Consider the following 19,352-nt stretch of genomic DNA (forward strand, 5'->3'; position numbering starts at 1 on the left):
GGTCCATATAGAAATGAAGAGACCACATTTGTATAGCACTTTACAGTTCATGTGAGCTCTTACCATCATCATTTTATATAATTCTTAGAGCACTTCTGTGAGGCAGGCAGAGCAGGCATTATTTCCAGTTTCAGAGGTACAGATGTAAAGGTATGAAGAATTTAGTGACTAGCTCAAGTCTAACTCCAAGTTCAGTTCTCTTTCTTTCCCTTCTTTCTGATAAGCAAAAGGAACTGGTATTAAGACCAGTGACAAAAGTGTATCAAATGTGGGCATTTTCTATTCCCTGAATAGTTTAGGAATTCCTTAAAGTCAGAAATCTGTCCTCTACAATTAACATAATATTATGATGCGGTGAGGTTTTCAAAGGCAGATCTAAACTTCTAACCCTATGCCTTAGTTCTAAAAGTTAATTTACTTTCTAAAACATATTCAGCTCAGAAAACCACATCTGGTAATAAAAACCCCTTTCTAAGCTGACACTTTCTAATCATGAACATCTCTGGGCCTTCCGACTTCTCTTTGGAAATACCATTTTCTGTTCTTTACCTCTCCCGAGAGAAGTAAAGACATAGGATGGCTTCCCAGATACCTAGAGTGCACTGCCAGCTGCGTGGGTATACGCTACTGCATAGGCTGTGGTCTTCTATGACACACAGAACATGTTTATCGGCCTAGCTTAGGCAGTAGAGAAATTCTGTGCCTTAAGGATCTGCCATTTTAGTGGACAGGTGGTATCTCATTCCAACTAGAAAAACATTTTTCAATGAAACAAAAGGTACAGAATGAAATTCTTACCTTATCAGCTCATCAGGGTTAAAGCAGCTTATATCAGGGAGCCAAGTAGACACTTCTTGGTTACGGGTAAGGTCCTCTTTGAAAGGGTTCCTTTTGTCTGCAGACTCAAGACTCTTGGAGGTGCTTGATGTCACAGCCAGCTGCCTTAAAACAGAAGCAGTCTCATGGCAAATCTCATCAGCATGTTGTGTTGCCACGTGTCTGTGGATGCTGGTTGGGTCTGTAAATAGTTGCTGACAGCATTTCCACCATTTTTCTTTACATTCACAAGGAGGTGCTGGAACTTCTTTAGTTTTAACGAAAAGGGCAAATGCCTGCAATTACATTTCAAATATGTCACTAGTAAATAACCTTAGGTTTTAGGTTAGAATGAAAGTCTCAGTGAAATTTTTTCCATAGGGGTTTCTAGCTTTAGGTCCTACAATTCTGCAGAACTTCCTGAGATTGAACTTCTTCCAAAAAGGAAATGGTCAAAGAAATTATGGAATATACTTACTATGGAATATTAAGCAGCTAGTTTCAAACTACATGGGAAAATATTTATGGTATAATGTTAAATGGAAAAAATTGAATAAAATTTCCTTATATCATGTAATCTCAATTACATAAAAAAGTACATTGAGGGACTTCCTGGTGATCCAGTGGCTGAGAAGCCACCTTCCAGTGTAGGGAACCCTGGTCTGATCCTTGGTCCAGGTACTAAGGTCCCATGGGCCATGGGACAACTGAGCCCACTGAGCCTGTGTGCTCTAGAGCCACAAGCCACAGTGAAAATCCCGCATGTCCCAACTAAGACCCAGTGCAGCCAAATAAATAAAATTTTTTTAAATATATTGAAAAGCATGGAAAGAAATGTACCAAATATTTTGATCTGGTTTTTGGAAGATAACTTTATTGTTATTATAAAGAGGATTTAGGCAAATTGTTAAAAAAAATTAAACAGAAGAGAAAATTATAAATGTACCATAATTCTTTTAACTAATTCTAAATGAATGAGCTTTTTTGGTTTCCAATATTTGCAATTGTAAGCAATAGTGAAGGAGCATGTCAGCATAAATCTTTGTATACTTCTTTAACCATCTACTTAGAATAAATATTTAGAAGAAAATTTTGGAGGTGAAGAAGCATACATTTTAAACTGTGATTAAGTAATGACTACCTGAAAAATCATTACCAATTTATACATTCAGCAGCAGTGCATGAGGATTCCATTTTATTCACAGCGTTTTATCAGTATTAAATTTTTTGTAGTCAGTATTTTCAATTTTGACCCAAATAAAAACCAAATACCCTGTTTTTATTTTCCAATCTTTGATTAGCAGCAAGGTTGAATATTTTTCATAATGATTCTATGTTCTAGTTTGCCTATTCACACCTGTTGCCTATTTTTCTACCGTGGCATTTATCTTACTGATTTGTAAGTAGTTTTACTGACCTTTTATTGATCATAGTTATTCAAATTTGTTTCTCTGCTTGTCATTTGTTTTTCAACTTTGTTTATGGTGTTTTTTGATGTCAAAATTGAAGTTTATACATTATGGTATGGTTTATGGCATCTATGATTATCAGTCTTTCAAGATATTTTCCCTCTTGGTTTCTAGAAAGGTATTAATATTTTTACATATATACATATACATACACACATACACACATAGTGCTTATATATATAGTTTAAAATTGTTTAAAATATATAAATAAGAATTTATATTAATGTAATATTTAAACAATTTTCTCAATGCATCTGAAGACTACTGTAAAGCATCCAAAATTGGGCACTCTGAAGAATAATAATTATAGATATGGAGCATCATTTTAGATCTTCCTCAATCTGTACACAACCATATCTGGATTGTCCCAGACTGAAGCAGGATGGGGTAGTCTGAAATTACACTGGAGGGCACTTTTTAGCCTCTCGTGCAGTTGATCGTTCTGTCTAAGCCAAAAAAAAAAAAGAGCAGTATGTCAACTTGACTGCTTCTTTGTATTATACTTAGAACTTCAAATCTTGTTCTCTAACTGAGGGTACTATGAAGGAAACACTTAGAAGGAAAGAAGAATACTTTTTACAAGGAACAGCCTGAGTACTACACAATTATTTCAGCTGGCAATTACTGTACATCAATAATTACTATGACTATTAGTTTATATACAAATGTAAGGTATTGCATCCAAAGCCTCATTAGCATCATTGAGGCCTCAAGAAGTCATGATCCTTAAAAAATGCAGTATATAATCTGAATTTTTTTTTCCTCTTTCCTCCCTTCTTCCCTCATCAAAAGTCTTCAGGCAGGCCTGAGTGAGGTGGGAGGCCCAGTGTGAATGTGGCCTGCCACTGGTCTTTTAGGGCCTTCTGAACAAGGCATTGAGGATTCAGCAGCAGTCAGGGCCCATGCGGGGTCTGCTCAGGAGAGAGAGGTAGGCCAGAGCTAGGAAGGTAGCTAAGAGCGGGTGAGGCCTGTGTGGGGAAGGCAGGCCCTGATGGAGGAGGCAGCTTGGCAGAGTGGGGAGACTTACTGCGTACAGGGGAATAAGCAATTAAGTATACATACTGGGACTAAAGAGAGCTAGGTTTGCCATCAAACTTCATCATATAGGGAAGTTATAAACATAAGGGGAGAGAATAAACCTGGTGATATGGGAACAGAACTGAAGGTTCTGTGAGTATGAACTCATCTGGTTTATACTGATATGAAAGTAAATATAAAAGTATGATATTTAGAAATGTATGTGTTTTTCATCTAGATAGATTCTTAGCTCTATCCACCATCTATTCTTAGCTCTGTCCACCAGACGTCCTGAGAGAAGCAGAACCTTAGTAGAAGGGAGTTTATCTAGCCCCTTGGTTTTGGTTTTCCACTAGTGTTCCTTGAAGAAATGTCTGACTCCAGGGATGAGACAGAGAAAGAACAATATGACCCTGAAACATCTTGTTAAATCAGAAAGTAAGGAAATGCTCAAAGAATGATGGGGGCAAGTCAAAAAGACACAGATACTAGCCAGAATCCCAGCCAAATCTGAGATGATCTGAGAATCAAAATAAAAAATGATGATAATGGATTATTGCCCACTGAATAAAATGGAATTCTTGAGTACATACTGATACAAATAAATTGGGAGCAAAGAAAGCTCTTCCTTACAGAAGACTGCCAAGTAAGAAATATAGAAGGAATGAAGCAATCAGAAAGTCACCATTTGGAAATCATCACAGTAATAGTCAACTGAAGCAAAGAAACACCAATGGATCTAAAACTAGTAGATGAAAGTTCATTGTGAAATAGGCTATTTACATAGTCTCATACTATTTTCCCTCAAATACTGAATAACTAAAAGGGAAAAAAGAATAATTTTAAAGCAAAGAAATCTGACAAGGCACTTCCTTAATTGGGTACCCAAGGTTAACATCGCCAGTAACAGGACAAATTGGCACTGTGACTGCCTGACAGAATGCAGCCAGATGAACACAGTGTCTCCTGTGAGGCAGTCTTGTTAACAAAAACCATAACTTGAATCTAATCACAAAGAAACGAGTGAAAAATCATGAGAGATGTCCTACACGTTACTATCACCGTCTAAAAAGTCACGGTCATGATTTCAGGGAAAAAAAATGAAACAGTGGTCCAGATTGAAGACTTTTGAGACATAACAGCTAAACACGTGACCTCAGAGTGGATCTATAAAAGCCATTTGAGGCCACTGATGAGACACGAATGGGGCTGCTGGGCCAAAGGGACTGTCTGTAGAATTCTGGCAGCTTTTCTCTAGGTTTGAAATTATTGCAAAATAACAACAGCAGCAAAACGTCTGTATCCTTTGGGTTTCATTTTCAAGGAAGGAGGTAAGAAAACTAAGTCTCAACTATATTTCTTCAGTCAAGTCATTTTCCTTTGAGCTTCAGCACGAGGAGAAGGGTTTAGTCAAGGCCCAGAGGAGCAGCATCCATCTACCACACTGTAAGCCAATTCTTGGTGGCCTGCAGCATTCCAAGCCACTCTGTTCCTTCTCCCCGCCAACCGAGCCCCGCCAGCTGGGCCGGACCCGGGGTCTGAGACAGCAGCTGCCCTGACACCTGTCTGTTCTCCTATGACTGAGGCTCCTGGGACTCTTCCCATAACCCCAGGTGGGAAAAGGAATCGAACCCATCTATCTAGAATCTGTCAAGTACTCCACCATAAATTAGGTGTTTCTGAGCCATACCTTCCTATGATCCTCCTTCGCTTGGCACTAAACTAAGATTAACTAAGAACTGGTTAATCACTGGACACAGTACCCACCATGATGCAGTCTTTCTCTTGTAAAGCAAATGTCACAAGTGCCAAATGTGGCCAGACCTGACTAGAACTTACCGTGAGTGTGGCAGCAGCCTGGTGTCCCACCAGCGCTCCACTCCCTGGAGGACAACCTCGATGAGTTACTTCTGGACATATCTGCATTAACTGTACCTACATGATCCTGAAACATCAACAGCAATTTTACCTTTTTCTTTGCAAATGAGTATTTCTTCTTGGTACTGACATCTAACTCTGCTTTGAGACTGCTACTGGGATTGATAAGACTTGTGTCTTTCAAATCCAGGTCTGAAAACCTTAAAACACAGGCCCCCAGGTCATCATCTCCTTGGTCTGGTGAAGTGGAAGAAGGCATCTGGTTTGGCTCCAGCCGTGGGGTAGGTTCCTTTCTGCTATCACCTAGGAAGTAAGCAAGGGAAAAACAACAACATCCAAATCTTTGATTACTACTTGAAGTAAATCAGTCATCCAAATGAGCATGGCCCAGTAGCCCAAGCTATCCATTCATTTACTTGTCCATCTAAGAAATATTTATTTAGCACCAGCTCTATGCCCTGCACTGTTCTAAGCCCTGAAGATGAAGTAGTGAAAGAAACAGAGAAGGTCTCTTCTTTCTTAGAGCTTACTTTCCAGTGGGGAGAGAGAGGAGGGAAACAAATGAATCAAACTGCTTTTTTTAAAAAAAGTCAGATGGTAGAAAGGGCTCTGAAGACAAATAAGCAAGGTAAGGAGACAAGAGTGATGGAAGGACTCTTTAGAACTCAGAGGGTAGTCCAGGTCTTTCTGAGGCAGAAGCATTTCAGCAGAAACCTGAATTAGAGGGTAAGCCATGCCAACATTTAGGGGAAAACACACCAAAAAAAAAAAGTATCAGGTGCAACCAAAATCAACCAAGCTGTGTGTTAGTACCTTTAATTCAGAGAAGGCAATGGCAACCCACTCCAGTACTCTTGCCTGGAAAATCCCATGGACAGAGGAGCCTGGTAGGCTACAGTCCATGGGGTGGTGAAGAGTCAGACACGACTGAGCGACTTCACTTTCACTTTTCACTTTCATGCACTGGAGAAGGAAATGGCAACCCACTCCAGTGTTCTTGGCTGGAGAATCCTAGGGACGGCAGAGCCTGGTGGGCTGCCATCTATGGGGTCGCACAAGGTCGGACATGACTGAAGTGACTTAGCAGCAGCAGTACCTTTAATTATAAATACTTTTCTTTTTTGTCCCCTAATTTTTGAGCTGGTCAAATTCCCTTCCTTAGAAGAGATAACTATCTAGAGAGCCTCATTTTAATGAGCCAAACTTACACTTTGTATCACTCAGACATGTCTGACTCTGCGACCCCATGGACCATACAGTCCATGGAATTCTCCAGGCCAGAATACTGGAATGGGTAGCCATTCCCTTCTTCAGGGGATCTTCCCAACCCAGGGATGGAACCCAGGTCTCCCGCATTGCAGGCGGATTCTTTACCAGCTGGGCTACCAGGGAAGCTCAAAGAAATGAGCCAAAAGAAATATACAAACTGCTACCATGGCCAAATCTTGTCAAAAGGAAAACGGTACACCAACACGATGCATTCTTTTGTAAAGCAAATGTTACAAGTGATAAGTGTTAAGAATAACAAGACAGACTAGGGAAAGTATGGGCTTTGGACTGTGGTGCAGCTGGGTGCAAGTAAGTGAACCTGGGCAGGATATTTACCTTCTCTGAGTTCTAGTTCCCAAAAGCGTAAAATGGGGATGACAGTATCTACCCTGCAGGACTGTGGTGAGGGCTAGGAAGCTGTTCAAATGCAACTGTTAAAAGCCAAATTCTTGCTCCTCCTCAGTCTTCCTTACCTCAGTAAACAACAATTCTATTCTTCCTGTTACTCAGACAAAAACTTTGGGATTCTCATTTCCTTATTTTTTCAGATGACTGAAAAGCTTATCAACTCTGCTTTTGAAATACAATCACATCAGACCACAATGCACCTTCACTACCAGCCTCCTTCAAGCCATCATTTGACTGAATTACTACAGTTGCCCGACTTCCCTGTTCCTGTAGAAGCCACAGAGGTAACTTTTAAAAATTTTTATTTATTTTACTTTTAGCTGTGCTAGGTCTTTGTTGCTGGACGCAGACTTTCTCTAGCTGTGGTGCAGGGGCTTCTCCTTGTGGTGGCTTCTCTTATTGTGGAGCATAGGCTCTAAGCCCCCAGGCTTCAGTAGTTGTGGCTGGCCGGGCTCTAGATCTCAGAGCTCAGTAAACTTACACAGGATTTAGTTGCCCCACGTGGCATATGGTATCTTCCCGGATCAGTGATGGAACCTGTGTCCCCTCAATGGCAGGTGGATTCTTAACCACTGGATCAACAAGGAAGTCTCAGAGGAAACGATTAAAAAATAAGTCAGATCGCCCTCCAAAAGCTTCTAAATGTACCAGGATAAAGTCCAAGGTCCTTACAAAGCCCCATCTACCACCTCCCTAATCTCATCTTCTCCAGCTTTTACTCACTACCTGATTGCACTGTTTGCTGGTTCCTGAATGAGTCATCATCACTACGAAAGCAGGAGTTTTCTTTTGTTCACCTCTGCATCCAGAAAACTGCCTGGCACATGACATATATAATATATTTGTCGAACGAAGTAAGAGTGATTGGGTGGCCAGGGAAGACTTCACTAAGGGCCCGATGTTTGAACTGAGACAAGGAGCCATCCATGCAGATTTAGGAGCAGATTCTTCAGGCAAAGGAAATAGTATAAATTCCTCAGGTGGTAACCGGCTTGACTTACTGCAGGTGCAGGAAGTCAGAGTGGTTGGAAAACAGTGATGAGAGTAAAACACTGTAGAAGAAGTTATGGAGTTTACAATAGAAAGTCATTGGACAGCTGTAAACAAAGGAGTAACGTGATCTGATTCTGATCTGTTCTGAAGGTAGAGCCAGCAGGGTTTCCCGGTAGATTGTTCTTTAGGAAAAGGACCTAAGAATGACTCCTATCCATGTTTTTGCATTAAGCAGTAGAATGGATGGTGCTATTTACTGAAATAGGTAAGACTGAAGGAAGAACATTCAGGTATGACTTAAATCCTTTATGATTATACAGTGGAAGTGAGAAATAGATTTAAGGGACTAGATCTGATAGACAGAGTGCCTGATGAACTATGGACAGAGGTTTGTGACATTGTACAGGAGACAGGGATCAAGACCATCCCCATGGAAAAGAAATGCAAAAAAGCAAAATGGCTGTGTGAGGAGGCCTTACAAATAGCTATGAAAAGAAGAGAAGCGAAAAGCAAAGGAGAAAAGGAAAGATAAAAGCATCTGAATGCAGAGTTCCAAAGAATAGCAAGGACAGATAAGAAAGCCTTCCTCAGCGATCAATGCAAAGAAATAGAGGAAAACAACAGAATGGGAAAGACTAGAGATCTCTTCAAGAAAATTAGAGATACCAAGGGAACATTTCATGCAAAGATGGGCTCGATAAAGGACAGAAACGATATGGTAACAGAAGCAGAAGATATTAAGAAGAGGTGGCAAGAATACACAGAAGAACTGTACAAAAAAGAGCTTCACAACCCAGATAATCACAATGGTGTGATCACTCACCTAGAGCCAGACATCCTGGAATGTGAAGTCAAGTGGGCCTTAGAAAGCATCACTACGAACAAAGCGAGTGGAGGTGATGGAATTCCAGTTGAGCTGTTTCAAATCCTAAAAGATGATGGTGTGAAAGTGCTGCACTCAATATGCCAGCAAGTTTGGAAAACTCAGCAGTGGCCACAGGACTGGAAAAGGTCAGTTTTCATTCCAATCCCAAAGAAAAGCAATGCCAAAGAATGCTCAAACTACCACACAATTGCACTCATCTCACACACTAGTAATGCTCAAAATTCTCCAAGCCAGGCTTCAGCAGTGCATGAACCGTGAACTTCCAGATGTTCAAGCTGGTTTTAGAAAAGGCAGAGGAACCAGAGATCAAATTGCCAACATCTGCTGGATCATCGAAAAAGCAAGAGTTCCAGAAAAACATCTACTTCTGCTTTATTAACTATGCCAAAGCCTTTGACTGTGTGGATCACAATAAACTGTGGAAAATTCTGAAAGAGATGGGAATACCAGCCCACCTGACCTGCCTCTTGAGAAACCTATATGCAGGTCAGGAAGCAACAGTTTGAACTGGATATGGAACAACAGACTGCTTCCAAATAGGAAAAGGAGTATGTCAAGGCTGTATATTGTCACCCTGCTTATTTAACTTATATGCAGAGTACATCATGAGAAACGCTGGGCTGGAAGAAACACAAGCTGGAATCAAGATTGCCGGGAGAAATATCAATAACCTCAGATATGCAGATGACACCACCATTATGGCAGAAAGTGAAGATGAACTAAAGAACCTCTTGATGAAAGTGAAAGAGGAGAGTGAAAAAGTTGGCTTAAAGCTCAACATTCAGAAAACGAAGATCATGGCATCTGGTCCCATCACTTCATGGGAAATAGATGGGGAAACAGTGGAAACAGTGACAGACTTTACTTTGGGGGGCTCCAGAATCACTGCAGATGGTGATTGCAGCCATGAAATTTAAACAGAACTGGACACGGAACAACAGCATACTCCTTGGAAGGAAACTTATGACCAACCTAGATAACATATTCAAAAGCAGAGACATTACTTTGCCAACAAAGGTCCATCTAGTCAAGGCTATGGTTTTCCAGTAGTCATGTATGGATGTGAGAGTTGGACTGTGAAGAAAGCTGAGCGCTGAAGAATTGATGCTTTTGAACTGTGGTGTTGGAGAAGACTCTTGAGAGTCCCTTGGACTGCAAGAAGATCCAACCAGTCCATCCTAAAGGAGATCAGTCCTGGGTGTTCATTGGAAGGACTGATGCTAAAGCTGAAACTCCAATACTTTGGCCACCTCATGCGAAGAGTTGACTCGTTGGAAAGACCCTGATGCTGGGAGAGATTGGGGGCAGGAGGAGAAGGGGACGACAGAGGATGAGATGGCTGGATGGCATCACAGACTCGATGGACATGAGTTTAAGTAAACTCCGGGAGTTGGTAATGGACAGGGAGGCCTGACGTGCTGCGATTCATGGGATCGCAGAGTCAGACACGACTGAGCGACTGAACTGAAGGAAGAACAGATTAGGCCAGGAGAGTGAAGCAAAAGTTCCATTTCAGAGATGTGAAAATTTCATATGGCTAAGGACCAGGCAGTTAGATACGCAGCTGTAGCGCTCACCAGAGATGTCAGAGCGAGGGATATTCAAATACACGTATGGAGGTACACGATAAGTATTGAAAACGTTACTAAAGCAATCACTCGTTCTTTCCTAAACCACAAGTCAGAGGATCGAGAGATCAGATGACGGCCAGAGAGTAACCCTGGAGTAGCTGGCTCACGCTTCGGAGGGTCCTTCTGTCCCCGGGACGCTGGAGCCGCCTCGCACCCCGGCCTCACCCCGCGCACCGGGCTTGGCCTAATCTCTCCACCCAGCTTTCCCCAGCCGGCAAAGGCCGGGAAGTGGGAGAAAGATGAGCACGTACCCGCCCGTCCTGATCCTTTCTCAGATCTCTCTTCACCGAGCAGTCTCCGCCTAGCAATTGCCACCGCTCGCAGCCCTCGCACTCCCAGCCCCCTTCTGTATTTAGGAAGGAACGCCGTACCGCACCTCGCTCCGGAAGTTAGGCCGTTGGCGAAAGGGCCGCCGGGAAAACCCCGCGGAGGCCCCGAGAGAGGGGCTGAAGTGGAGGTGAGGACTAGAGGGTCCCTCCTAGACGACCCGCCTCCGGGCGTGGCTCGCGGCCTGCGGGGTTCGGCCTGGCGGAAGAGGCGGTGCTCTCCGCGTGGCCCCGGAAGGGCTTTCAGCGAAGGCGGGCGAAGGAAGCAGCCAAGAGGCGGAGGTAACCCGAGAGGGTCGCTGCGTGCTGGACAGAAGCCACCGGCCTGGTGAGCTTCCAGAGCCGGCTCTGCTGGATCCGAGCTCGCGGAGCCATCCAGCCATCCTGCCTTGTGCTTCCGGGAGCCGCCGCGACCGACAGCGCCTGCGCGCCGGCCACTCCGCGCGCATCGCCGCTGTCCTCCCGCCGGCCGGCGGCCTGACGGTTCCTGCCGCGCTTCGTGACCGGTGTCTCAGCTCCGCGGAGCCCCAGCGTGCGGCATGTCGCGGCGGCGGCACAGCGACGAGAACGATGGTGAGTGCCCTGAGCCCGGCCGCCGAGGCCGCGCTCGGGTGGGCGGAGGTTTGGCTTCCCTGGTGTTCGGGTCTCGAGAGAAGGGACGGGAAGCCCTTCTTCTGGGAGCGTTCAGGGAGCCGCGTAGAGAAGGGGGGTGGCACGGCGGGAGTGCGGCCGGGCAACTTTGGGAAAGCCCCTGCTTCCCCCGGTCCCAGTTCCTCAGTCGTTGGCCACGGGGAGGCCTGGTGGACCCCGGTCCCTAGGAACTCTTCAAAATTTGGCTCTTAGCATCGCCGAGCAGGGAATTACACCTGTGTCTGTGCCTCCGCTTCTTAGGGACCCATTCAACCCAGTGTCTCGTTTTGACCCTCAAATTGCACTTAAAAAGGACTCTCAAAAGATGAGAGATCTGCTGAATCCCGATCTGAGTTTTCTCCTGTACCCGTCATCCGTCGTCTTGCCTTCTTCCAAGCGATAGGGAAAGAAATCGGTGTCTTATCCACACCCAAGAGGTCTCTTAAGAAAGAGATGTACGTAGATTGTTGTGTTACATTTTGAGCTGACTGTAAGCATATTTCCCTCGTGTAATAAAGAGTGTCGGAAGACTAACTGGAGAGCTCCTAGAGATTTCGATCAACCATTTGGATGGTTGCGCTCATGGGGATCATGGAGTTGCCATCGTAATAAAAACCAAGAATAATTTTGCTAGCTAAAAATAGAAAAGATATTTATCTTGAAAAATCAGTCAAGAACACACATCCAACAAACAGAAAACCTAACAGTTATTGTTACTAATAGTTTAGGGTATTGTTCTTCGAGAAGAGTGTAGTTTGGTGGTTAAGAGGCCAGACTTTGGAATCAGAGGACTTTTCAAAGCCAGACCCTGCTGTTTACTTTGTGATCTTGCCTGGGTTATATTACCTCTTTAAACCTTACTCTGTAACTTGGAAATAATGATACAGACCTTTTGGTTTTGTGAGAGGTAACACATGTAACTAATTGCTCATGAAGATGTGTATTTTATCACCTGATAATGCTTAAGAGCTGATAATCATTGGCAGATGGTGACTCTTAAGAAAAAGTACAGAACAAAAAAAATTGAATTAATTTTCTCCACTGACATTTTTCTCTCCTTGAATGTTGGGGTAACTTAGGGGTAGGAGCAGAATCCCACTAATTTAAGGTTTTTTGTTTGGTTTGTTGGTTTGGGTTTTGTTGCTTTCTCTTTTTTTGGCCGTGGTATAAGGATCTTAGGGTTAGGGGTTGAACCTATGCCCCCTGCAGAGGAAGCACTCAGTCTTAATCACTGGACCACCAGGGATGTCCCCCACTTAGTTTTAATAGTGTATCAGATTTCTCCTAGAGCTTGGCTTGGGAGGATATTCTACCCCAGCCTGCTCACCTCACACCTGAGGTCTACAGTTTTAGTGTAATTAACATGGAGACAGCATTAGCAGTGCCCAGATACCAGTGAAAGCAAGTCGAGAGTTACATTACACAGGTATTCCTATGCTGTATCTTTGATTTTTATTAAACACAACATAATGTACATACAGGGCACAGAAAATAGTTTTCGTGTTCTTTGTATCTGATTTGTTAACTTAATCTCCTGGAAGTCATCGCTTGGGATTTGGAGAACTTGGGTCTTTTAAAGTTCTTCCCATTGTCTTTGTTCTTCTCATGTTTTCTCTACTCTTTCATCATCTCCTTTCTAGGGTATCCCTAAAGGGAGAGAAAATCTTTCCAAGGGGCATCCTGGAGGATTGGATGTAAATTTGTAGAAAAACAACTTTTGCTTTGGTTATTGGGATGCTGGTATAACGTTCTTAGGAGTTAGCTTCTGGCAGCTAAATCACTGTCCATTTGGTGCAGAAATCTCAGAATAAATAAAGACAAAACAAAATAAGGAGTTAATTAAGCAGCATTTACTATAAATAATTTAGTAGTTGAAGGGCAGTTTATAACCCCTCTTAGATACTACCCCAAGTCTGGAGCTTTCGTAAATTGCCACAATTTGGGTAATCATCAGCTAGGGTTTATTCTAAATGGTGATCTGAGTCACATATTTTAGATAACTTTCTTTTGGTTAAATGCCTACTAAATTTTTTTTAAACCAGAAATTTTGAAAACTTAAGTATTACAGAAGGCTATTTTAAAGTAGGCCAAATTACTGTTGTGTTAAATAGATGCATCTAAGCATTTCTGGATTTTTGTCAGCTCTTACCAGTCCCTGACTTCCATGACTCTGTGTGTGCTTGACTAGACACAATAATTTATTCAACAAATATTTAACAGTGCCAGGCACAGTTCTAACTCCTGGCAGTACAGCAGTTGCTGATAGAAGGTGCAGTCTCACTTATACAGGCAGAGAACAATCAAGTAAATATAGTGTATCATATGGTGTTAAGTATGGTGGAGAAAAATAAAACCAGTTAAAGAGGGTAGGGCTCTTGTCAGGGAGGAGTTGCTGTTTTGTATTGGTTTGTCAGTGAAGGCCTCACTGAGAATGGCATCTGATCAAAAACCTGCAGGAGGTGAGGGTGTATTTACATTTGATTAATTAAAAAGTGGGGAAAGCAGTAGTCTAAGCAAAGGGAACCTTGAATGCCAAGGCCTTAAGGCTAGAATAGTCCTGTCATCTTCAAACAGCAAGAAGGCCAGTGTTGCTGTAGTAGAGTGAGAAAGGGGGAGAGTTGTAGGAGATGAGGTCAGAGAGGTAAGGGAGGATCAGCTCACAGATACAACTTAAAACTGTATCTGTTGAGACTTCAGAGTCCAGGATCCAAGGCTATACCCATGAAGCTCACCTGGGGATAGATTTATAGACAATGAAAATGGAAATAAATGTGTGTGGATACTGGTCCAGTGCTAAAACTGACTCCTTCCTTAGACTCTTTTTAAGAATATCTGAAGCTTTTCAATTATTCTGGATATGCATACAGTAGCTGTTCAATGTATTGTTTTATTCTTGTAACTCAGTATTTATATTGTCCATAACCTTGGCCCAAAACCCCATGTTAGTCCCTTTTAAGCTACTTAGTATTAGATCCTTACCTTTTAGAATGTAACTCTTTTTTTTAATTGATACTTAACCATAGAAAAAATAAATAGAAGTGCAGGGGTTTGTTACTCTGAGGAAGAGTATAGTTTGTTTCAGAAGTGACTTTTATACCTTTACTTTTCCCTTTTCTCTTGTTGGTTTTTTTTTACTTTCTCTTTCACATTAGTTGGTTTTTGTTTCCACTTTGTGGGTCTAAAATTTTTTGTAATGCATGTAAATTCTAAATAAGGATATAAAATAATGTAGTATAATGTATCCATATAGAATTGGGATCACCTTACAGGGGGGAAAATTATTTGGCTTATTAAGATTTTTTCTGATGGGTTTTAATAGAGAATTCCTTCTCCTATACTAACCAAGGGTGTCAGAATGAAGTGCTAATGTGTAATTTTAATTTCCATTGTAAAACTTCTACTTAGGTACTTGTTAATATAAAATCTGTTCTTCTTTTGTGAACTACCTTAGGTATATTTTCTTGAGGATAGGTGAAAATATTCAGCTGATTCCACAAATTTTATTCATTAAGTTTTTATTCTCCTTGCCTGTGATCTTGCCCACGTTCTCTTGAGTTCAGTATCCTATTACTGTGTGTGAGTTCACATGGTGTCTGTTAAGTCCCCCTCCCCCTTATAGTCTCTCCAGTATCAGTTGAGAGTCAGGCATCTTCTACTTCTTAACACTTTCTGCCTCTTATTCTCCAAACATACTAAAAGTGGGAAGAAGAGAGGAAAGATGAGTTGCAGTTCAGAGATAGGACTGAATACTTGTATTTTCTAGTTTTTCTTCATTAATCCTGCCTTCTCTCCCCACGGCAGTATCTTCTTCTGTTCAGTCTTACAAGAGTGCCTAGGAGGCTGCTTTAAAGCCTGGGGTATGATTCTAAACTGATTTGAAAACAGGCCAGCTGGATGGTTAATTTAGAGATGGTGTGGAGGTGGGATGTGAGTTAGCAAAGTAGATGGGCCAGAAAGAAATGAACAATGGTTAAGGTTTAAAAGGGGGGGAAAAAAAAACCTGTTCTGATTCAGTCATTTTTTAGCATCTGCCTTCTCCTAACCTTACTGGAATCTGATTCTGAAGAACATTTAGTATATTCTGCTTCCTAGAACACAGTTACTCGACATCAGCACTGCTGCCATTTTGCGCTGGATTATTCTTTGTTGGTGGGAGTTCTCTGAACTGTGGTATGTTTAGTAGAATCCCTGGCCTCTGCCCACTGGAGGCCAGTAGCACTCCCCCCATGTGACAGCTAAAAATGTCTCCAGAGATTGCCAGGTGGCTCCTGGGGGACAAAATCCAACCTAGTTGAGAACCATTGCTCTTGGATACGGCTATTTTAATGTCCTGGCTGATAGCTTATGTAAATGTTCCTTCAAATATGCAATTTTTTTCAGTGAATGAATTCTGAAAATAGAAGTCCTTTTGTGTCGGGTTTGGCTCTTTGGGTGGTGGAACCTTTATGCAGATTCTGTGCCTTCAGCTTGATGTATACTAGAGACTCAGGGTCACTGATACCGTGATACTGCACATGTCCACATCTTTACACAGTTATCTTCAGGAATATGTTGCAACAGTTATGTTGCATGCTTTTTTTTTTTTTTTTTCTCTTTATCCCTTCTAAACTATACTCGGTGATTACTTAAACTAGATCCTAATGATCAGTGAGGGGTTGGGGAGTCAAAGCACACAGTGTTTCGCCCTGTCGCCTTTTATAACACTGATTCCATTTAGATGGTAATCAGTTCAGTTCAGTCACTCAGTCCTGTCCGACTCTCTGCGACCCCATGGAACGCAGCATGCCAGGCTTCTCTGTCCATCACCAACTCTTGGAGCTTGCTCAAACTCATATCCATTGAGTCAGTGATGCCATCCAGCCATCTCATCCTCTGTCTTTCCCTTTTCCTCCTGCCTTCAATCTTTCCCAGCATCAGTGTCTTTTCTGATGAGTCAGTTCTTCACATCAAGTGGCCAAAGTACTGGGGTTTCAGCTTCAACATCAATCTTCCAACGAATATTCAGGACTGATTTCCTTTAGGATGGACTGGTTGAATCTCCTTGCAGTCCAAGGGACTCTCAAGAGTCTTCTCCAACACCACAGTTCAAAAGCATCAATTCTTCAGCGCTCAGCTTTATAGTCCGACTCTCACATCCAGACGTGACTACTGGAAAAACCATAACTTTGACTAGATGGACCTTTGTTGTCAAAGTAATGTCCCTGCTTTTTAATATGCTGTCTAGGTTTGTCATAGCTTTTCTTCCAAGGAGCAAGTGTCTTTTGATTTCATGGCTGCAGTCACCATCTGCAGTGATTTTGGAGCCCAAGAAAATAAAGTCTCTCACTGTTTCCGTTGTTTCCCCATGTATTTGCCATGAGATGATGGGATCAGATGCCGTGATCTTAGTTTTCTGAATGTTGAGCTTTAAGCCAACTTTTTCAGTCTCCTCTTTCACTTTCATCAAGAGGCTCTTTAGTTCTTTTTTGCTTTCTGGCATAAGGGTGGTGTCATCTGTGTATCTGAAATTATTGATATTAATCCTGGCAATATTGATTCCAGCTTGTGCTTCATTCAGCCTGGCATTTTGCATGATGTACTCTGCATATAAGTTAAGTGAGCAGGGTGACAGTATACAGCCTTGACATACTCTTTTTGCAATTTGGAACCAGTCTGTTGTTCCAGTCCAGTTCTAACTGTTGCTTCCTGACCTGCATACAGATTTCTCAGGAGGCAGGTAAGGTGATCTGGTATTCCCATCTCTTTAAGAATTTTCCACAGTTTGTTGTGATCCACCCAAAGTCAATAAAGCAGAAGTAGATGTTTTTCTAGAATTCGCTTGCTTTTTCTATGACTCAACGAATGTTGGCAATTTGATCTCTGGTTCCTCTGCCTTTTCTAAATCTAGCTTGAACTTCTGGAAGTTCTTGGTTCACGTACTGTTGAAGACTAGCTTGGAGCATTATTTTGCTAGCATGTGAGATGAGTGCAATTGTGCAGTAGTTTAAACATTCTTTGGCATTGCCTTTCTTTGGAATTGGAATGAAAACTGACCTTTTCCAGTCCTGTGGCCACTGCTGAGTTTTCCAAATTTGCTGGCATATTGAGTGCAGCACTTTCACACCATCATCTTTTAGGATTTGAAATAACTCAGCTGGAATTTCATCACTTCCACTAGCTTTGTTTGTAGTGATGCTTCCTAAGGCCCACTTGACTTTGCATTCCAGGATGTCTGGCTTCAGGTGAGTGATCACACCATGGTGGTTATCTGGGCCATTAAGATCTTTTTTGTATAGTTCTGTGTATTCTTGCCACCTCTTCTTAATATCTTCTACTTCTGTTACATCCATACCGTTTCTGTCCTTTTTTGTGCCCATTTTTGCATGAAATGTTCCCTTGGCATCTCTAATTTTCTTGAAGAGATCTCTAGTCTTTGCCATTCTATTGTTTTCCTCTGTTTCTTTGCATTGATCACTTTGGAAGGCTTTCTTCTCTCTACTTGCTATTCTTTTGAACACTGCATTCAGACAGATATATCTTTCCTTTTCTCCTTTGCCTTTTGCTTCTTTTAATCAGCTTGTGTTCAGGTGGTAGGTACCTGAAGATCATGTCAGACATTGGAAAAGCTTTTAACACTCCATGTTATAATAGCCAGGTGCTGTGTTTTATGGAAATCATTGGGGTTTTTTTTCACTGTCAGATGTTCCAGTGGCAAGTAAGTAGTTGTAAACTCTAAAAATGGTTCAGTTCCTCTGGCTGTACAAGTCTGGAGATTAAAAATATAACTTGGTCCTGGGTGACCCTATATCTGCAGATTTTCATTATTAATACTGATCCCTGGTAGAGTTACAGATTATTGCTTGCTTGTTGTCCTAATAATTTAATTGGTGGAAGTGAAAATTGAATTATATTGGGAGAGTGGCCAGCACTGTGTGTAGCAACAGCATCATCTTTCATGTTTAACACTAGTCTTTGAAATTTTTTCAGCCTTATGTTATTCTACAAAAGGATGTGAGGTAAGAGTTTGAGGTTTTAGACAAAATGGTAAGAGATCACTAACACCAAGACTAAATGATTGATCGTCCAGTACTTAAGGATGACAATCATGTACCTTCTTCCTCACCAATTATTCGATATCATGCTCAGGACATTTCTTTGAGTGTGTCTGCCGATTGTAATTCTCTTTGTTTGGGATAAACCAGACCCTAGTGCCTCTATGGTCTATAGAACCAAAACTGTTCACTGAAGACTTAAGAGTTCAGAAACTTTTGTAAAACTAGTCCTAATATTTTATGCTTCCTTTCCCATCATTTGAAGTTTCTTCTTCTTATGGTTTTAAACAAAAGCTTACCCCCTCATCAAGTCTTTGCAAATGTTCAGCTTGGTTTTTATACCCATATTTCATCAGTTTACATAATTTTCATTATTAGAATAATGAGTACTACTGACACTGACAGGTTTTAGGAACGAATGACTGAGGATGATTAAACAACTCAAGCCCTTTAAGAATGGGAACAGCCATACATGAATGTTATAGGGAGTTTTCTCACTGCTAGTGACTAGCATGATACGGGCACCTCTATCCAAGAAGTGGACAGGGCTGCTGCATTGCATAGTTCTGTGGGGACAGTAGTCTCACAGAACTTAAATAATGCCTCTTGGAGTTATGATGCCCCAGGGTGTAGAGACTGTTGGTTGTGTCTAGCCTTGTTTATTGATTGTATCTGGCCTTGTCTGAGTTACTAAGCACTTCTGCTGTGTGTAAACAGCAGGGCTTCAGGTAGGAAAGAGATTATAGCATTAAAAAGTTAAAGTTTTTGGTAACAGATTTATCCTGTAATGTTCACTTTTTTACATTCTTGAAACAGGGGGACAGCCTCACAAAAGGAGAAAGACCTCTGATGCAAATGAAACTGAAGATCACTTGGAATCTTTAATATGCAAAGTAGGAGAAAAGGTATGATCAAAATAGGTACAGGTTGTGATGGGCTTGGAGTGTTAATTGACTGTGCTTGATTAATTCTGCATCTGAAAACCTGATGGTCTAACT

The 19,352-nt window shown here is 41.8% G+C and overlaps 2 protein-coding genes across 4 annotated transcripts in view; one reads left to right on the plus strand and one right to left on the minus strand.

Annotated features, from left to right (window-relative positions):
* The window catches only part of TSTD2 (thiosulfate sulfurtransferase like domain containing 2), a 28,129-nt gene extending 17,251 nt beyond the window's left edge, over window positions 1–10,878 (minus strand). The window contains exons 1-3 of one of the 3 annotated variants that reach the window (XM_052645158.1): window positions 10,744–10,878; window positions 5,272–5,483; window positions 799–1,112 (exon numbers count right to left, since the gene is read on the minus strand). In XM_052645158.1, coding sequence (XP_052501118.1) covers window positions 799–1,112; window positions 5,272–5,439 — 482 coding nt within the window. In that variant the 5' untranslated portion in view covers window positions 5,440–5,483; window positions 10,744–10,878. The other 2 variants (XM_052645157.1, XM_052645159.1) reach the window with 2 other exon arrangements.
* A 238-nt stretch (window positions 10,879–11,116) lies between these two features.
* Window positions 11,117–19,352, plus strand: part of NCBP1 (nuclear cap binding protein subunit 1) — a 36,242-nt gene continuing 28,006 nt past the window's right edge. The window contains exons 1-2 of the mRNA XM_052644772.1: window positions 11,117–11,266; window positions 19,171–19,259. Of these exons, the coding sequence (XP_052500732.1) occupies window positions 11,233–11,266; window positions 19,171–19,259 (123 nt within the window). The 5' untranslated portion in view covers window positions 11,117–11,232. The remainder of the gene's footprint in view (window positions 11,267–19,170; window positions 19,260–19,352) is intronic.

Source organism: Budorcas taxicolor, chromosome 8 (assembly GCF_023091745.1).
Source record: "Budorcas taxicolor isolate Tak-1 chromosome 8, Takin1.1, whole genome shotgun sequence".
NCBI lineage: Eukaryota > Metazoa > Chordata > Mammalia > Artiodactyla > Bovidae > Budorcas > Budorcas taxicolor.